General features: G+C 45.6%; 1 protein-coding gene across 4 annotated transcripts in view; it reads right to left on the bottom strand.

Annotated features, from left to right (window-relative positions):
* The window catches only part of MTUS2 (microtubule associated scaffold protein 2), a 570,271-nt gene that overhangs the window by 116,958 nt on the left and 432,122 nt on the right, over window positions 1–21,191 (bottom strand). For all 4 annotated transcript variants that reach the window (XM_030308514.1, XM_030308551.1, XM_032593161.1 and 1 more), the window contains one exon: window positions 19,100–19,311. In XM_030308514.1, coding sequence (XP_030164374.1) covers window positions 19,100–19,311 — 212 coding nt within the window. The remainder of the gene's footprint in view (window positions 1–19,099; window positions 19,312–21,191) is intronic.

Here is a 21,191-nt window from a genome sequence, read left to right as displayed (position 1 = left end):
TTCTTCTTCTCTTTTTTCTCTGTTTCTCCTCCCTCCCTCATCCCTCCCTATTTCTTGCTTTTTCTTTCTTTCTTTCTTTCTTTCTTTCTTTTCTTTTCTTTTCTTTTCTTTTCTTTTCTTTTCTTTCTTTTCTTTTTCTTTTCTTCTACCTTACAATAGGTTTATCCATTTTATTGACTGTTTCAAGGAATCAGTTTGGGGTTTCACTGATTCTCTCTTAATTTTTCTATTTTTAATTTCATTGATTTCTCTTCCTACCTTTATTATTTCATTTGCTTGAAGTATGTTCATGTGCGATAATTATGCTATATGCTATAAGTATACATTGTTTTCATTCAGTCTTCAGGTGGAAGCTTAGATTACTGATTTGAGACCTTTCTTCTCTTCTGAGAACTTAATGCTACAAATATCACTCTAAGCACTATGTTAGCCATGTTCCACAAATTTCTGAATGTTGTGTTATTTTCCTTCAATTTAAAATACTTTCTAATTTCCCTTGAGACTTCTCTTTGATCTATGGACTATTCAGAAGTATGTTAATTTCCAAATGTTTTAAAATTCTGTTATCTTTCTCACACTGATTTTTGTCTAATTGCATCAAGGTCAGACAACATACTTTGTATCATTCCAATTATTTTTAATCTGTTCATTTTATGATCCAGAATATGGTCTATCTTGGCAAATGTTCCATTTTTGTCCACTTGAAAAGAATGTGTATTTTGCTATTGTTGAGTGGAGTATTGTTTCTGTTTGTTCCTTCTGTTTTAGTTCTCCTTTCTCTGCCTTCCTGCCTTCTTTAGGGTTTTTTGAACATTTTTTAGTGCTCCATTTTAATTAAAAAATTTTTTTAATGTCTTTCTTCATTTTGAGAGAGAGAGTGCGAGCAGGGGGAGGGGCAGAGAGAGAGGGAGACACAGAATCCGAAGCAGGCTCCAGGCTCTGAGCTGTCAGCACAGAGCCCGATGCAGGGCTCGAACCCACGAACTGTGAGATCATGACCTGAGCCCAAGTCAGACGCTCAACTGACTGAGCCACCCAGTTGCCCCTTTATTAATTTTTTTATTGCATTTTTGGCCACATCTCCTTGCATAATTTTTCAGTTGTTGATTTGGGAACTACAATACACAAATTTAACTTCTCACAGACTAACTAAAAGCAGTTTTTTACTACTATGAGTGGAATGAAGAAATCATACTGCCACATAGAAACTTCTGCCCAATGTCCTCTGTGTAGTAATCTTGTGAACCACATCTCCATATGCTGAAAACCCCGTTAGACAACATTATAATTTTGGCTTCCAGCTTTTGCTGTATTTTGAGGCACTCACTAGGAAAAGTATGGTCCATTATACACCCAGATATTTATTATTTATGTTGCCCCTCATTCCTGTTACTCTAATTCCTTCTGGAATTTGGATGGGTGTCATCTCTCATCTGTCTGGAGAACTTCCTTTAACCGTTCTCTTAGACCAGGTCTGCAAAGGATTCTTTTGGTTTTCCTTCATCTGAGATTTTCTTTCACCTTTATTTCTAAAGGATCATCTCACTGGCTATAAAATCCTAAGTTGATGGTTGTTTCTTCCCGTACTTTGAAAATGTTCCACTGTCTTGCAGCCTCCATGGTTTATGATGGCAAATATGCAGACATCTGAATTGTCCCTTACAGGTAATGTGAAATTTTCCTCTGAGTGCTTTCATTATTTTTTTCTTTATCTCTAGTTTTCAGCAATTTGATTATGGTATGTATGGGCACGGATTTCTTTGGGCTTATTCTGTTTGAAGTTCACTGAGCTTCTAGAATCTGTAGGTTTATGTCTTTCACCGATTTGGGAAGTTTGGGGCCATTATTTCTTCAAATACTTTCTTCTGCACACACTATCTCCTCGTCTTCTGGGATTCCTGTGATGGAAATATTAGGCCTTTTAATATTGTCTCACAGGCCCCCAAGTCTGTTCTTTTGTTTTGTTTTGAATCTATTTTCTTTCTCTTGTTCAGATTGGGTAATTTCTATTGATCTATCTTCAATTTCACTGAGTCTTTCCTCTGTTTTCTCTCTTTACTGAGTTTCTTATCTTGGTTCTTCTATTTTTAAGTTCTAAAGTTTCCATTTAATTCTTCTTTCCATCTCCTATTTCTTTGATAAGACTGCCTATCTTTCCGTTAATTTTATGAGTACTTGGCTTTATTTCTTGGAGCATTTTAGAAATGGTTGAATTTAATGTCTGCCAATTAAATCCAATATATGTGTCATCCTGACTTTACTGCCTATTTGTTGACTTTTCTCAGACATGTTGACATTTTCCTGGTTTCTTTTATGCTAATCTTTGATGGTGTCCTGGGGACTTTGGGTATTATAACGTAGGACTCTGGGTCCTGTTTGGACCCTAGGGAGACTCGTCGGCAGGCAACTGGACAAATAAAGTCCGGGCTACTCGTCCCATCTGGCCTTCTATGGGCCATGCTTCTAGCGTCAGTTTAGTTTGCAAAGACTTTGAAGTGCTGTGAGGATCTGCCCCATGTGTACACCAACAATGGCCAGTCGGGCACTTAGGTAGTGGCTTATCCTGAGTGCATTTCTCAGAGTCGATGTCTGCCTTTAAGGTGACACTCACAAACGCAGCTGAGGGCTGAGCCCAGGTTTATAAACCAATGTTAAAGGGTCATTTTCTTTCCCAAGTCCCTACCTCTTCCCAACCCCTGCCATTCCTTCAGTTCCCTGGGGCTCCCCCTTTTCATCCCGTGGCCAGAGAGCTGGGACCTTGGTTATCCCACTCTGCTGTGCACCTCTCACCCTGCGCTCTTATCTGTGGCTAAACGACAGACACCCAGGGCAGAAAAGCGATCCTGGTTTGCCTCACCCTCTTGGAATACAACTCCTCCAAGCAGAGAGGAAAACTCCCCTCCCTCGGGGTCTGGCTGTGGCAGGCTTCTGTCACCACCATTGCTGCAGGTGAGACCACAAGCCACGTACAGGCTGGGGGTAGGAGAAAATGAAGTTAAAAAAAAAAAGATTTACTTATCCCTCTCTGAGCGCAAGGAGTTCCGTATCTCACTTCTCATGGAACTTTCTGGGCTCATGTCCAGGTCTCCTTCCAGGTCTGCACTGAGGGTAGGCCAGGGAGCACTGGAGGGAAGAGCTTGGCAACCCACCACCAGTTCTGTGATACGTCGAATTCTGGTCTTCGTTCCAACCTGCCTGCTACGTCTTGCTTTTCAGGGTCCTCAAATAGCTTCGTGCATTCCGCTCAGCTCCTATAGCTGCGTCAGTGGGAGAGAGGGGGCGGGGTCTGTTTTCTCCATCTCATCCAGAAGCAGAATTCAGTTTTGAATCTTCTGGATCCCCTGCTTAGGTTCTGCACTGGGTCATTCTAAAGGGTTGCTCATTGTCAAAAGTAGAAATAAAGACCTGAAGAAGAAAAAAACTCTGACCATACAAAGAAGAAAAAATTCTGAATATCTCAGGTCTGAAAAATTGCTCAGGCCTTTCCTTTTGTGAGGGAGGAAATAGAGCATCTTGTGGTTTTCACTTAACAGCCATCTGAATCTGTTTCATGGCTTGCCTTGGGCATGGTGGACAGTCTTCCAATGGATGGGTATTTGTCTCCAGGGGTGAAGCATAGCACTGACCCTCTGGCCAACCTCGTTACTTAATTTAGGGCAGTAAGACACCGGGAAGGTACTAGTGTTCCTTCACTCATAGTGCTGGATCGCTGAATGAAGCGTACCTTATCACTGCAGCCACGGACCACTGTTCTCCATCGATTCATCTCAGCATGAAATCAGGATGCTGTTTTACGCTGAGATTTTGTTCCATTGGCAGTGCTCATCATACAGGGATAAGGAAAATCAAGGCAGAAACGCTCTCACCGCTGCCTGAGAAAAGCTTATGTGTTAATACTCCAGTGGTATTCTGGACAATTGTCACTGTCCGCGCAGCCCTGGTCAGAGGCAGGGGCCGCAATAAATGTCCCCCTATAAATGTCCTCCTGCTATGATGCTGACAGATAAGACTCCCCTCTGTGTCATTCTGACCACCGTAAATCAATTTCACGTCTTTGTCAATAAAATATCATGGTTAAAACAGTGCAAGGTGCAATGGGATTGGAGGCGGGAGACCTGCACGAAGTCTTAATTCTAGTGCTTACCAGCCATCAGACCCTAAGCCCAGAAACAACTTCTCTTCCTCTGTTTCTTTATCCAGAAAGTGGGAATGCTCTCCTGAGCTCTCCTGCCTGTCTTCCTGCAATGCTAAGAGGATGAAATGAGGTGACACGGGATATCTGACTGGGATTTTCTTTTTTTTTTTTTTTTTTTTTTTTTTTTTAAATTTTTTTAACGTTTATTTATTTTTGAGACAGAGAGAGACAGAGCATGAACGGGGGAGGGGCAGAGAGAGAGGGAGACACAGAATCGGAAACAGGCTCCAGGCTCTGAGCCATCAGCCCAGAGCCTGACGCGGGGCTCGAACCCACGGACCGCGAGATCGTGACCTGAGCCGAAGTCGGACGCTTAACCGACTGAGCCACCCAGGCGCCCCTGACTGGGATTTTCTTAAGGGAACACCCTGTGTCATAGCCACTCTATGATTTTGAGACTTATCGGGTGCTCCTTAAATATTTCATACATGAAATGATACACAAAATATTATGTGATCCAAGCAACCTGAGTTATCTATAAGATGGGCATCGAAACACCTGCATCGAAAGGTTAATGTGAGAATTAAATGAAACAATGCACGTAAAAATTATAAGGGGCACAGCAGCGCCCCGGGCACATGAGATGTTTATAATTCTTCCTCCCCGCCCCCCCCCCCCCCCCCCCAAATCCCGGAGGCTTTTTAGGAGATTTCTGAGATTAAAGCAACAAGGTTCTCAGGACTGCAACAGCTGAGCATTACCTGAATGTAAAAGTCACTGGACCCAAACAGAGTCAGCCTAAAATGCCAACGACTACTTTAATGGTTTACACGTCTTTGGAGAACTGACCTCTTTATCATTATGTAGCGTTCCTATCTCCAAGAAACTTCCTTGTTCTGGAGTATCTGTCTCAAATTAATACAGCTCTTCTTTATTTCTCTTGATTAGGGTTAGCGCGGTATATCTTTACTTTACTTTTAATCTGGGTCTTTTTAAATTTTTTTTTTTTTTTTCAACGTTTATTTATTTTTGGGACAGAGAGAGACAGAGCATGAACGGGGGAGGGGCAGAGAGAGAGGGAGACACAGAATCGGAAACAGGCTCCAGGCTCCGAGCCATCAGCCCAGAGCCCGACGCGGGGCTCGAACTCACGGACCGCAAGATCGTGACCTGGCTGAAGTCGGACGCTTAACCGACTGCGCCACCCAGGCGCCCCTAATCTGGGTCTTTATATTTAAACTGGGTTTCTTGTGAGGGGGTGGGGCCTCGGCGGGCCAGTGACCATCCCACACTCCTGCCGACTCTGTGCAAGCTCCTCAGAACTGGGAGGGGGGGTCAAGTGCTTCCACACTGGTCTCAGGGACACCTGTCATGCCTGGTCACACACCGGAAGGGCCCTCCATGCTGCCCAGCAGTCCCCTGTGGCTTGGGCCCCCTGAAAGTCCTTCTGCCTCACCAGCTCCCCCCCACAACCCCAACTCTGCACTCCATGACCCACCCACCTCTACACTCTTACAGGGGGTCCCCTCACCACTGGAAAAGCAGAGACAGACGGCACAGGGCACCCCTATCTTAGCTCCCTGCCATTAAATTACAAACAAAAACAAAAAAAAAAAGAAAAAAAAAAGAAATTGGGTTTCTTGTGGACAACATATAGTTAAGTTTTAAAACATCATTTTTTTACTATCTTTCTTTTAAAAAAATGTTTATTTATTTCTGAGAGAGACAGAGACAGAGAGAGAGAGAGTGTGAGTAGCAAAGGGGCAGAGAGAGGGAGACACAGAATCTGAAGCAAGCTCCAGGCTCTGAGCTGTCAGCACCGAGCCCGACATGGGGCTTGAACTCGGTCAACTGCAAGATCGTGACCTGAGCTGAAGTCAGACGCTTAACCTACCGAGCCACCCAGGCACCCTATCTCTGTCTTTTAATTGGTGTATTTAGATCTGTGTTTCTTTTAAACTCAACCAAAAATTAGGGAGATGCGACTGAAGGAAAACCTGAGCAGTTACATCACCCCCCATCTATTTTGTTAGCACAGTACTTAGGGTAAGTCTTTGTTTTCAAGAGAACATTGTTACCCGATAAAGTCTCAATGCTTTTGAGTTTTAAATGTTCCTCTTTCTGTTCCTGGTAGAGCGGAAGTGATGGGCTTTCTCTCTCTCTGGGTACTGAATGACAGATACAGAGTGTGTGACTCTTAGGTTTCTGAGATGCGTAATTGCTTTCATGAATTATAGGCAAACTGCTTGCGGTGTATAACATGAATCCTTTTCTTGCTGTCTTAGCGATCGGATTGGCAGGAATCAAATGAAAAATAACAGCTGCTGTGTGCTTTTAAGTTCAAACCTAGTCTCAAGTTTGTGGAATGGGCAGGCCTGTAGTTCACGTGTTAGAACCACGGGAGGAGAGCAGTATTTGCTTTTTGAGACATCGTCTGGAATGTAACGTAGTGTGGGGCACGCGCCCTCTTCTCCAGGCACAGAGTTTCACTTCCGGACAATGTCCTGTAGATGTCACCATTGCCACTTCTCACAGGGGAAAGTGCCAGGTTCCTGGGTGGAATGAAGAAACACGTCCGACCGCTACACCGTTGGATCCTTGAGAAACCAGGACGACCTGTGTCCAGACTCTTCTCTGAAACGGCCAAACTCATTCTGTATCACTATCACCCTCAGGCTGGCACCTGCTGTTATAAATCACTCTCCCCTTTCAGTAATTCCTCCCTCATTTGGCTTCTGTGAGGGGATTCTCCTGTTTTCCCACCACGTCTTCTCTTTCCTTTCTCTCCTTTTCCTCTGGTCCCACAGCAGCTGTCTTCTTTGCCCCTCTGTACACAGTCTCCTGCCTCTCTCATCCCCTATGTCACTTCCGTATAAATGGCTCCCACGTTTTCTAGCGCTTCCTTTTTCTCTCTGGACATCGAAACCCATGTTTCCCTCCCTAAGGAAGACCCCAGCATCAGAAAGCAGAATCCTGAAAATCAACCAAGGGGGTGAGGCGAGGGCTATGCTGGGTGTGGAGGGACGCTGCAGGGAACAGCATCAGCACAGGCGGAATGGTAGTAACCCATAAACTGAGTTGATTTAGGAGAAGCAGAGATTCAGAGCCACAGGTAACTATAAAAACAGAAGCTCCCCCGACCTGAAATTCCTGAGATTGTGGGAGAGACCTAGGATGTTCCCGAAATGTGGGATGGAGTTCTGGACAAGTTCTTCTCAATTTCAAAGGGACAGGTGATGGTAGTCTGCAAAGTATACTTTTTGGGGGGAAATGCCCATCCCTACAGGTCCAATGGACCTGGATCCTAAGGGTTCACTGATACACAAAGTGTGCAGTTCCAAAGACACATGAAAAGACAACCTCTGGCCCCTTTAAACGTGTCTGAGCCCCACACACACATGCGTCTGAAGTTGTTACCACTTAACACGTCACAGTTCTGTGATTCTTGTTTGTGTTATCAGGGCTGGGGAGGTGGGGGTTGTCACTCATCCTCTGGAGCATCTGGTCCTAGTTAAAGCCTCACGAGCCCCCACCTTGGAATTGGCTCACCACCTTGGTCCTCGGTCCTCTACCTCCCCTCTCCTTCCCACCCAGACTTCTGGTCCTTCTTCTGGCCCTTCTCACCTCTTGCCTGGATTATTAGTTACACCAGCTGAGCCTCCTAATGGTTTTCTCTGCCTGGAATTTTCTTTCTACCGTCCATCCCTTATGCTGCTACCATAATGATCTTCCTAAAGTGCAGCTTCAAACGCTTCAGTACCCTGTCCAGGACTCCCAGGGCCTCCCGACGGCCTCAAAGAGAGTCCCCAAACCCTTCCTCCTCATGGCGGTCATCATCAGTCCCACACTCCAAGCTCTAGGCAAAGGAGACTCACCCCTTTCCACAGAACCGTCTTGTCCTTTCCCAAGGCTGTGCCTCCCGCAGCACAGGACCTCTCCACCTCTGCCCGATGAAATCTTATTGCTGTCGGAGGCCACTTCGCAAGCATCCGTCCTCTCCGAAGGGCCCCGGTGACCCCGGCTGGAGGAAGACCCTCAGTGCCACACGGCACCCTGCACATCGTGGTTGGAACAAGTGTGTCGCCTCAGGAATGGGAAGTCAGGGTGTGAGCCTTAGTTTTGAAATGCTCCAGTTAACAAGCAGGTGTTGTGTTCAGTGGAACGGTTAGGATGGACAGTGACGTGCCCCTGGGAGCAGACATAATTCAGACTGTACGTGTGTTGAGAAGGAGGCAGGGTGGGAGTCGTGGAGGGAGGCTCTCAGCATAACTCACTCCAGGAAACAAACGTCTTATTCAAGTCCGTGCTCTCCCTCTCTCGTGGGAGAGACCCAGGTGGAAAGGCGCAAAACGACCCATCATGGCACTCGCCCCCTTTCAGGAAGCAGATGCCAAAAGGGGGGCGAGGCGAGGGCTCAGCCTCATTAAGCAGCTTTCTCTCTCCGTCTCTCTGTGCTGACCCTGTCCCTGAGAAGCTACGGGAGACAGGGATATCCTGAGACATTCGCTCATGCCTCAAATGTTCCATAGAAGCTGCTTACTTAAAAATGATTTTCCCAAAGAGAAGGCGGATTTGAAGGGGCACGTGCACCCCAATGTTTACAGCGGCGCTATCAGCAACAGCCAAACTATGGAAGAAGCTCAAATGTCCACCGACTGACGAATAGATAAGGAAGACTGGTATACACATACAATGGAATATTCCTCAGCCATCAGAAAGAATGAAGTCGTGCCATTTGCAACAACGTGGATGGAACTCGAGTGCATTACGATAAGCAAAACAGTCAGAGAAAGAGAGATATAGATTTTCACTCATATGCAGAATCTGAGAAACACAACAGATGAACATAGGGGAAGGGAAGGAAAAATAAGACAAAAACAGAGACAAAAACCACCAGGGAGGGAAACCATAAGAGACTCTTAATGTTTGTTTATTTTTGAGAGAGAGAGAGAGAGAGAGAGAGAGAGAGAGAGACAGAGCATGAGCAGCGGAAGGGCAGAGAGAGAGCGAGGCACAGAATCCGAAGCAGGCTCCAGGCTCTGAGCCGTCAGCACAAAGCCGGACGCAGGGCTCGAACCCACAAACCGTGAGATCATGACTCGAGCTGAAGTCGGATGCTTAACCAACTAAGCCACTCAGATGCCCCCATAAGAGACTCTTAAATACAGAGAACAAACTGAGGGCCGCTTGCAGGGGGTTGGTTGGGGGGGATGGGGTACATGGGTGATGGGCATTAAGGAGGGCACCTGTGGGGATGAGCACTGGGTGTTATATGCAAGTGATGAATCACTAAAGTCTACTCCTGAAACCATTATTACGCCATATGTTAACTAACTCGGATTTAAACGAAATAAAAAATACATTAAACACGAAAACATAAAACATAAACAAAACACCTCCTGTTTTCTAGACTGTGATTGTCGCCTAGCAGGTACACTTAAAGCGCGTCACCCATCACCCGAGGAAGGGCTGAGGATGTTCTGGTATTCAAATTATGCCTCACAGAGTTAGAGGGACTCAATGAAATCCCAGACCCCGGAGCACGAGAGCCCCTTCACGCCAGTCTTGTCTCCGAAGTGGCACCATCAATGTCCCCATTTGCTAGAAAAGCCAAGGTCTGGGAAAATGAACAAACTCGTCTCTCAGAGGAAAGAGGGGCTGGTGCGGAGGCAGCCATACCTCCCATCTCCCCACTGCTTCTTTAAAGTTATCATTGCTTCGACTCCCTTTTACTTGGAGGGGAGTTTGCAGCAATTCATTTATTTTAAAATCAACTTCCAGTGACTCTGAAACAGACACTTCCTTATCTGTCAGAAGGCGTGGGTCTAAATAGGACGAGTCGAGAGGGTGTGGGTCTAAATAGGACGAGTCGCATGGTCTTCACTATGCTGGCTGCCTCCCTGGCCTGGAGGAAAATTGCACTAAGTTCTGCATCTTAACATATTATAGAAGCAAGCGCTTTTACTAAAAAGCTTTTAACTGGCCGCCAACCAGGGTCTGCGGCAAGCCTGAGGGCTTCCTTTCAAAAGCAGCAAATGAAACTCCTCTTTCTTCTTCCTTGGCATCCATCTGTATTCAAAAGAGGTATCATCTAATTTTATTTAAAAATTTTTTTTTTCAACGTTTTATTTTATTTTTGGGACAGAGAGAGAGACAGAGCATGAACGGGGGAGGGGCAGAGAGAGAGGGAGACACAGAATCGGAAACAGGCTCCAGGCTCCGAGCCATCAGCCCAGAGCCTGACGCGGGGCTCGAACTCACGGACCGCAAGATCGTGACCTGGCTGAAGTAGGACGCTTAACCGACTACGCCACCCAGGGGCCCCGGTATCATCTAATTTTAAAACAGAAGCTATTTGTGACAAAGTGTTAAGAGAGGTGAGTTGAATGGGGGCGATTTCTACCTTCGTTCAATATCTCTTCCTAGTCTTTTATTGTGAAAGTTATATTATCATCAGTGAAGATGGCTCTTATCAGGAACCAGTACTGGGGATCTTCCAGAAAAGTTGAGAAGGCTTTGCAGTTTTAAGTTTTATTTTCTACATACCTCAATGCTGTCCATTACTGACACCCTAGGCCCCCGGGTTCTTATTACTTCAAAGAGCTGCTTGGCATGGTTGGGGGTAAGGGGGGATTTCTACCTCTTGATATTGGGAATATTTTGGTATTTGGGGGTTATGCTAAAACTGTCTTAGGCTAGAGCCCTAAGAGAAAAAGCAAACACTCGCTGTAGTCCCAGCAAGGTACTGTGACCACATTTACTTTCGTGACATAACTTTCTTTCAGAACAGCAATCACTGCTCTCAACTCACTACATCACCAACATTTCCCACTAGATTAGAGGCAGAACTGTCAGAAGAGCTCACATTTTCTCTAAGCCCTTAGTTATTCAAGGCAAAATTAAGGGAAGAGATGATAGTCACAGGCGTTGTTTACAAGGTGGGGAGGGAGGGCACCAAACACTATTTAAATGGCCATTTCTTTAGGATTTAAGGAGCAACGAAGCTTGCTGTTTTCTGTTTCGATCAGGTGTAATTCCTGCTCTGAGAGCTCCACTCGAAGGAAAAGTCTCTGAAATACAAAATCCCCGGGCTGGTGGACACGATGGCTTCTCTACTGCTTTTGGAGCTCTAGGGCAGACGGTTATCCTGATGAATCCCTGAGCTTAAAATCTGCGTGCAATAAGTGGCTAGATCAAGAAAGCATTTACTTTACAGAGCGATTCGACCTCTGTCTTTTCTCTCTCCTCTCCTTTAGCACACACCCTACTCTGACCAAACAACAAAGCCAAGCGCTCTGACGCAAGAAGTTGAATCTGGGTCGTCCTCACTGTGAGGAGGCTCCGATCTGTTACAGAGGGATCGTTGTACTTTTAGAAACAACTACCAGGTGCCCAGGTCTCTATCCACAAATCCTTAATATACCAAGAGCTTAAAGAGAGGCAAGAGGACGCCGCTTGGCAGACAACAGACTTCGAGCGTCCCCTTCCCACGGGTGCGTATGTTCTTCCTTCCCCTTTACTCATCCAGAATCCCGCCTCTGTCCAGTGTGGCTCCTCCAAGTCTCAGACCACTCCCTTCCCATTCAAAGAACTGGGCTTTCACCTGAGCACATACCACTTTTTTATGGCAACCGGTTAAATATTACCGTAGACGGTTTTCTGTTAACATCTGTACACGTGTTAACTTTTTGACAATTGTTTTACTTTTTGTTTTATCCAATTCTGTATTTTTTCTCCTTAACTACATTAAAGTACCTTGAAGGTTAGAGGGCAGAGGGAGAGGTGGCGCATCATCTTGTGGAAAAACATGGGTGTTGAGTGTGGACTAACCTGTTTTTGTATCATGGCTCCATCCGTCTCTAATTATGCTGTATTTAGAAGGGCTATACAATCTCCCTAGGCTCAGTTTCTTCAACTGTCATGTGGAAATAGTATCTATACCAGGTAAGGTTGTTGTGAGGCTTACAAGAATATCTATTTATAAATAAATGCATATACTATACATATAATTATATGTATTCTCTATTTGATATAGAATATATTACATATAATATACGTTTTAGACAGAATATATTATACATACTATTATATATATGGCATATACTATTCTTTTTTTTTTTAATTTTTTTTTTTTAACGTTTATTTATTTTTTGGGGGACAGAGAGAGACAGAGCATGAACGGGGGAGGGGCAGAGAGAGAGGGAGACACAGAATCGGAAACAGGCTCCAGGCTCCGAGCCATCAGCCCAGAGCCCGACGCGGGGCTCGAACTCACGGACCGCGAGATCGTGACCTGGCTGAAGTCGGACGCTTAACCGACTGCGCCACCCAGGCGCCCCTGGCATATACTATTCTATACACACACACACACACAACACACACACACATAAAATATATCTAAAGTGCCTAGGACATCAGAGATAGTCAATAAGCAGGAATGATATTGTTATGAAAAGTTCTGCCTTTTACTTTTTTGAAACCTCTATAGAAACTTTCTTTTTTTGTTTAATCAGAAATGTTTTTAATGGAATGAAAATTAAAACAGAGCATCTCAAAATTTGTGGGTTTTGCTGATACAATTCCTGAAGGGGATTTATAGCTCTACATGGCTTCTAGCAGGAAGAAGAAAATGTTAAAATCAATGATAAAAACTTTCTCCTCAAAAAACAAAAAATCCAATTAAACAAAAAAAATTGTAAGGACCTAAATAATAAGGATAAGAGTAAATACCAATGAAATAGAAAACAATCAATGGAGAAAATCAATGAAGACACAAGTTACTTCTTTGAAAAGGTTAGTAAAGTTGATAAGCCTGTGGCCAGACTGATCACGAAAATTAGAACAAAGGCACACATTACAAATACTGTGATGTGTGATTTGGGTCTAATTTTCTTCATGGGGAGAGGCTGCGTTGATAAAAATCTTTCACTCACGTAAGTGACTTGAAAAGTTGAAGTTGCAATATATAAACTATATTGAAAAATGTGCACCCTTAACTAACAACAAAAACATAGAAGAGTGAATATGATGTGGGAAACAAAGGCAGAAGGAAATGGCAGATAAAATTAAATTTCCTTATAACCTGCAGCCCATTGACAAATACTTGAGTCAGGCAGAGCACAACGTTTCTCCAGGAACTCCCTACCATTTTAATGCTAATGCTTTGCTACAGGGAAAAACCACCTTAGCTTGACAGTAGCTAGGCCTCCAGGATCCCGAGTGTGTCTTCTTTAGCGTATGAAAATCTCACCGGAAACTTCCCCTGGACTTGACCTACCCCAGCTCCATAGTATATAACCAGTCTCTGCTCTTGGTCCCGGGCAGCTCTTCCCGCCCACGGGTCCTATCCCCGCACTTTAATGAAATCACCTTTTTGCACCAAAGACGGTCTTCAAGGATTCGTTCTTGGCCATCGGCTCTGGACCCCGCGAACGCCATTATCATCCCCCACAACCTCATTAAATATAGCAAAATGTTAATAAGTATTAAATATAGATGATGGGTGTTTGGATGTTACACTTTCTACATGTTTGTTTTTAAAATTTTTGTGTGATAGAAGGTCAAATAGTGAAAGCAATATATATTATACACACACACACACATATATATACATATACATATACATACATACGCATATATACATATGTATATGTGTGTGTGTATATATATATATACATACATATATATATATATAGGAAAAAAGGAGGCGGATGCATTATTAATTTTTAACAGGCTTATATAGTAGAGAAATGTTTGGTGGTGATTTTCAAGTCTTTTGTATCTATTTAATAAAACATTAAAAAAAATTAAAAACCATCGTGTACTATCACATTCATAGAGCTAGTGATAAAAATGACACAAATCAATATGAAAAATATTGAACAAATGTAATAAATCTTACTAAAAATAAGATGAAAATAAATACACTCTCAGATATAAATTGTGTAAAACTTGCTGCTACAGAGCAAGGCACGCTACTTAATACGGGACCCATGTCCGGACTGTTTCCCGGATTGGCCGCCAGGGGCTGCTAAAGAGTAATATTCCCCAGAACAAGACGAAGATAAAAAATCATTCAACTCGACTCTAGATTTTTTTTTTTTTTTTTTTTTCCACGTTTATTCATTTTTGGGACAGAGAGAGACAGAGCACGAACGGGGGAGGGGCAGAGAGAGAGGGAGACACAGAATCGGAAACCGGCTCCGGGCTCCGAGCCGTCAGCCCGGAGCCCGACGCGGGGCTCGGACTCCCGGACCGCGAGATCGCGACCTGGCTGAAGTCGGCCGCTTCACCGACTGCGCCGCCCAGGCGCCCCTCGACTCGACTCTGAAAAGTTCAGAGTCACGCTCATTGCGACACCACCCGGAGGCCTGGGACCACAGATTTCGGCAGGTCTGTTATGTCCTGTGGTGAGGACCATGCCTTGCCACAGGGGTGGAGCTCTTTGGAACCAGCACAAGTGAGAGGCTGATGTTAGCACCTCGGTGTGGCATCTCGGAATCCCTGTACTCCGGGCTCAGGCTGTCACAGCTGACGGTTTTCCCAACTGCTCTCCCAGGAGCTGTAAAGCATGGGGCAGCAATGGAAGATTCCTATCTAGGCTTCTGACTCCTTTTTTTCTGGTGGCTTCCCACACGCTGAGACTTACTTCCAATGCATACTCAACAGCATCAGCGCATTCTGGGAAGAATGTGGAGCAGCAGCTGAGTAGCTAGCCTAGAAACTTATTTCTAGCCTTAAAGTACACCCCAGGCCACACCACTCTTTATGTGCATACATAATGCAATAAGGGTGGTTTGCACCGTCTTTTAACTCTGTATGCCTCGTCCATTCATACGTTCGCCCTGCTTGGGAGTAAAATATTTGAGGGCAGGGCTTTGTCAGTTCTCCTCGTACTCGTACTCGAAAAGAACGGCCCTTTTTTTTTTTTCTTTTTTTTTTTTTTTTTTCAGGGCACCTAGGTGGCTCAGTTGGTTAAGCGCCCAACTTCTACTCAGGTCATGATCTCGCGGTTCACGAGATCGAGCCCCACATGGGGCTCTGTGTTCGCAGCTCAGGGCCTGGGGCCTGTTTCCGATTCTGTGTCCCCCTCTCTCTCTCTGCCCCTCCCCGCCTCGTGCTCTGTCTCTCTCAAAAATAAATAAACGTTAAATTTTTTTTTTAAAAAAGAACGTTTTTTTTCAGTAATTGTTTGAAGTACTTTAACCCGCTAATTTACTACCTTCTCACAACAACCTTGTGAAGCACTATTATTAATCCTATTTAAAAATTGCTTTTAACGTTTATTCATCTCTGAGAGACAGAGCATGAGCGGGAAAGGGGCAGAGAGAGGGAGACACAGAATCTGAAGCAGCCTCCAGGCTCTGAGCCGTCAGTACAGAGCCCGACGCGGGGCTTGAACTCATGAGCTGCGAGATCATGACCCGAGCTGAAGCTGGACGCTCAACCGACTGAGTCACCTAGGCGCCCCTATTATTAACCCTATTTAAAACTGAGAAAACCGGGGCGCCTGGGTGGCGCAGTCGGTGAAGCGGCCGACTTCAGCCAGGTCGCGATCTCGCGGCCCGGGAGTTCGAGCCCCGCGTCGGGCTCTGGGCTGACGGCTCGGAGCCTGGGGCCTGTTTCCGATTCTGTGTCTCCCTCTCTCTCTGCCCCTCCCCTGTTCATGCTCTGTCTCTCTCTGTCCCAAAAATAAATAAAAAAAACGTCGAAAAAAAATTTTTTTTTAAAAATAAAAAAAAAAAAACCACAAACTGAGAAAACCAAGACTCAAGGATGATTGGTCAGAGGGGACTAGTGGAGACCAAGCAAGGGCTAGGATGCTACTCCTTGCGGTGATGTGACAAGGCTCGGAGAGGGGCAGCTACTTGCTCAAGGTCTTGTTCATAGATGGAGGCAAAGAGGGGCTGACTCCTGCTGGCCCTGTACCCTCACCATGCTTTGCAGGTGGATATGCTCCAGTGTAGAAACCACACGTGTCAAAAGTTCCAAGATACACGGTAGAGTCTTCTAACCAGACAAGAAAAGAGATACTGCCTTTTCACGCTGGCTCTAGGGGTCACACGCTTCCCAGCTGGCGCGATCTGCTCTGAACATTCCCACGCATAACAACGCGCTGGCCTCCCACGAGAGTGACACAGAGCATCTCAGGATCACCAGACCGTGTGACAGAGGGCTCCATCACTGGAGACTACCTGATGGCCGTGCTTCTATTTCCCCAGGTGCCCCACCCCACATCACACCTCCTGGTCTAATCTGGTTATTACTGGCAAACTCTCCAATCAACCGTCCTAACCACGTAGGACACACGGTAGCCTGTGTGAAAGCCACTTATGCTCAGTTACAGACTTTTTTTTTTTTTTTTTTTAAACATGCTCATTTTTGGGGCGCCTGGGTGGCGCAGTCGGTTAAGCGTCCGACTTCAGCCAGGTCACGATCTCGCGGTCCGTGAGTTCGAGCCCCGCGTCAGGCTCTGGGCTGATGGCTCGGAGCCTGGAGCCTGTTTCCGATTCTGTGTCTCCCTCTCTCTCTGCCCCTCCCCCGTTCATGCTCTGTCTCTCTCTGTCCCAAAAATAAATAAACGTTAAAAAAATAAAAAAAAAAATAAAAAAAAAAAAAATAAACATGCTCATTTTTAGTTCTGGGGTTTATCTGGAGAGAGAACTGAGATCAGAAAGACAGAAAAGCACACAATGTGTGGGAGGTGAAATGCCACGGTCGTTTGCGAGGCCTGTCTGGAGCTGCTGGTTGTGATTTACCGAAAAGAAAATGAAATTCATGTCTGTCATCCATCTTGCTGAAATGTCACGCCGAGTGCAACTCGAGTAGTAGGAAGGTCTGAAGGAGGTGCCTACAAATCACCTGCTAGACCTTTTTGGTCTCTGATTTAAGAGCCATGTGTGTGCTGCAGACAAATAAAACTCTTGGTCCATGGGCCAACGGGGAATATGCTGAGGGCACAGAAATACATAACTCCAGGGAACCAACCCTTAATTTCTGCACAGGAACTAACTCCCTTCTCTGCCACAGTGCCATGAATGGGGTCCAAGAGTTCCAAATCGGAAACACAGCACATATTACCAAAATGTCGTATCAACGTCTGTTGCCATGCCTACCCATAGGAAACCTTTATCAAGGATTTGTTATGGGATGAGCATCTGGTGATGTATGGACTAGGTGAATCATTACATTGTACACCTGAAACTAATATCACACTGTATGTTAACTGCAGTGGAGTTAAAATGAAACAAACAAACAAACAAAAAGATTTGTTATGACACCGGATGATGGATGGGAAGGGTAATCCAAGAAGGGCGCAGTAACCACGTAAATGTTATCAGAACCTCGGTGAATAACTCTGTGTTCCTCTCTTTATTAAAGATTTGCCAGTCAGTGCGAAAACACACCTCTAGCTGAAGAACAACAACGACGACAAAAACCCATGCCACTCTTTCTCTAATAAGGAAACTGCTCAGTATTTACAACAACAGTAAGCCAGGCCTCTTTGGCACCTCAAAACTGTGGAGGTAATTTTAATTCTCACAGGGTCGGGTCTACAGTTACTTGAGCGGTTCACGGTTGACATCGAGAGCAGCAGACCAGAAAGGAAGGTATGAAATACAAATGGGTCATTCTTTGTCAACGTTTTGGTGGGCAAAGAGGCTGAAACTTGAGAAAACTGCCATCTGTTTTTCTTGTCTTTCCTTACACCAACAAATTGGTAATAGGCTCTTTCTGCTGAAAGCGTTAAGGGAAGCAGGAAACACCAACAACAAAAGACGGCTCAGACTGGTACACTAGGGGCACGTCGTGTAGGATATCCTCAAAAGCCGGAGTCCTTCACGCTTCTGCGTGCAGAAGACAAACAAAACCAGTGGGCATGGGGCTACTTCACATTCTTTGGATTTTCTTCTTTAAATTGGCCAGGCATTTAGTTAGTTCATCTTCTTACCTGGAGAGCTTTTAGATAGCATTTGTACTTCCTCCCATTTATAGGTACCAGAAGGTCCATATACGAAACTAAAAATGCCATATGGGTTCTTAAAATGCAGACTCAATGTTTGAACCTTGAAGGTGAATGTTCATCCCCCCCCCCCCCCCCCCAAATGTGGCTTGGCCACTTCTTGCTGGAGCACAAATGCTTTGAAACAGATACCAGGCTCCCTCTAACCTCTGTTCCATGCCGAGAGGTGGGAAAGCTTAGCTACACGATGGCTAATAACAGACTCAGTGCCTGGATGGCCCCAGGAGACTCTGGACAACTTATGCGCTGAGAAGAAGCCGGCCCCTTTTTGCATTTTCAGGAAGGCCAAGGGAGCAGAGAGGACGCCCTCCACCCCATGCTGCTCTGTGAACACTGGGCTTGGCCGTGACTCCACTGGCCGGATGCCCCCAGGCCTGGCACACTGAATTTCCCGTCAACGGCCAAAGTGGAACAGCGCTGTGGCCCTGCCTCCCTCTTATCTGAGATGTGCAGAAATTTCAGAATTCGGCCATTTCATCCCTAAAATGCAAACAATCTCCCATTCTCTTCAAAGCGCTCACCTTCAAAATGTTCCTTTAGGTCATTTTCTATCTCTTTTACATAGCTTTCCCTTTTGAAATCAAGGTTACTAAATCACTCTTCCCAGACTGATTTCTTTCACACCTAAAAAAAAAGTATCAGCTTGGCTCCCAGAGCATTAGATGCTGCTGCTGGAGACTCTGCAGGATCTTCTGAAAATCGAACGAAATCTCTAACCCCAGACCCAAACTTAAACGCGCACATACACCCACCCACCCACCCACCCACCCACCCACCCACACACACACCCACCCACACACACACACACACACCCACCCACACACACACACACACACCCACCCACACACACACACACACACACACACACACACACACCGATCACCATTACCGCCCTCCCCTCCAGCAAGAAGCCCCTGGACATTCACCAGACGTGGCCTCACCTTTCTGGAGAAATACTGGGTAGACACGGCAAGGGCCTGGAAGCCGCACACGGCCCTCCGCAGCTCCGCCTGGACCAGGACCAGCTGCCTGGCCTGCTGCTGGCACCTGTCTTTCAGCCGCTGCACCAGCTGCCGCTCGGCTTCGCGCACCTGCAGGTCCGGCTTGGGGGAAAAGCCATTTCGGGGAGCCGCTGTCCTCTGTTTGGGGTACCCTGCGGGGGAAAAACAGTCACTTGTGGAAGAACATCCACCCCCAGCGTGACAACAGCTCTTCGGTGCCGAAGGATTTCATTAAGGGCAAGTGGCCGAGAGGGCACCGCTCACGGTTTGTCATTTCAGGCGCTGAAAGGAAAAAAAAAAAAAAAAAAAAAACCGGACGGGGACTTAAAACATTTGCTCTGTTTACGAGGTTCTCAGTGCAGAGTTTCATCTCAGGAAAAGAATGACAGACAACATTGCCGGATTCCTTCCAGCTCCCTGCATTTCTTCTAGGTTTGCTTAGAGAGACTGATGCAGGGTTTTTTCTTTTCTTTTTTTTTTTTCTTCAAGGGGTTACTCTGTGAAAATGTCTCATGGGAAATAAATCAGTCAATCTAGGTTGAACTCAGAGTTATAAGCTGGCAACCTTCTAATTGGGCATCCAGGAGCAATGCCTACATGCCCCTTCTTTCCCTTACTGTGGTTGCTGTCTTTGGTGGCAGGGTCAATGACCTCTGCTCCAGGGATTTCTGGCTTTAAATTCCTATGGCATCAATGTTCCCCAAAATACCCCCCCATGTGACCACTCATGCCACCTCCAGAGCCAAAAGGTCCAGTCCAAGCCACCAGAACCTGTCACCTTTTAACGCAAAGCCCTGCTTCTTCTACTTCTTCTTCTTCTTTTTTTTTTTTTTTACCTGACTGCACAACAGCCAGAATGATCTTTGTGACTACAAAACAGATCTTGACCTGCATGGACCCCTCTCTGCGGTGGTGCTCCACTGTGGTATAAAAAAAGTGCTCATTTCTTCCCCTGGCCCACAAACCCTCCGAGATCCCGCTCCTGGATCCAGGCAAACACTATGTGTGGGGAGGCCACTGAAGAAGGAACCAGAAACTCCACCTGGAGCTGGGAACGGGGTGGGGGAGGCTTTCAGGACAATAACTATTAGGTTGACGCTTCGGGGAGTAAAGGCAAGGCTCCAGGGAAGGGCTCAGAGACAGGCACTGCATCATGGTCTAGACCCAAGGGTAAGCGGGTGTCTTCCTCAGGACCCCCATGCTTCCTGGGTGAGCTGCCGACCAGCATGGCGGTGGTGGACAGTGGGCCTGGGTCCCCTGAGCACATTCTTCCCTCTGCTCGGGTAGAGAACATGACACAGACCCTGAGCACACAATCGTGAATAAGCTTCAATATTTCAAAAGTTCTTTTGTCTCCCCCCTCCCCTCCAAAGTATCAGGGAGTAACACAGAAGACAAATCAGAAAACGGTCGTCTCCTCAGTCCCCACTACACTGAGACACAGCAGGTAACAGGCTTACTCTACTGAACACCCAAGTGGCCTCATCTTTTAAGGGGAAGAGACGGTTAACTGATCTAAATGCTTCTGATTGTTTGTTGATGTAACGGTAACCACGCTAATTTTAATGAAATCTTCCCCTTAAGAAATCATCTGAGATCACAATGCAACCTCACATATATCTTAGACCATTATGGCTTAATGGAGTAGTAGAACGTGAAATTAATGCTCCCTTAAAACTGTCTTTATGACAGTGGTGTACAGAATAATCCAGAAAAGTCACTTGCTTGTTGTAGGCACATCAATCTTAATATGTGCTTAATCCTAACATTCTCAGTACTGATAACAAAAGAAAAAGAATTACTAACAACACGTGGGAGGTTTTACTGCTGCCTGAATTAAACTCTAAGACACAGCCTAAGACCCCGGGTAGATTTTTTTCATGATGACTGTTTACCATTTTATTGGTGTGGCCGGTGATTTTATTGAAAAAAATTGTTTTCGTGTTTATTTATTTTTGAGAGAGAGATAGACAGAGAGTGAGCAGGGGAGGGGCAGAGGGAGAGGGAGACACAGAATCCGAAAGCAGGCTCC

Source organism: Lynx canadensis, chromosome A1 (assembly GCF_007474595.2).
Source record: "Lynx canadensis isolate LIC74 chromosome A1, mLynCan4.pri.v2, whole genome shotgun sequence".
NCBI lineage: Eukaryota > Metazoa > Chordata > Mammalia > Carnivora > Felidae > Lynx > Lynx canadensis.
The sequence above is the reverse complement of the archived record's forward strand: the minus strand, read 5'-3'. Positions and strand labels throughout refer to the sequence as shown.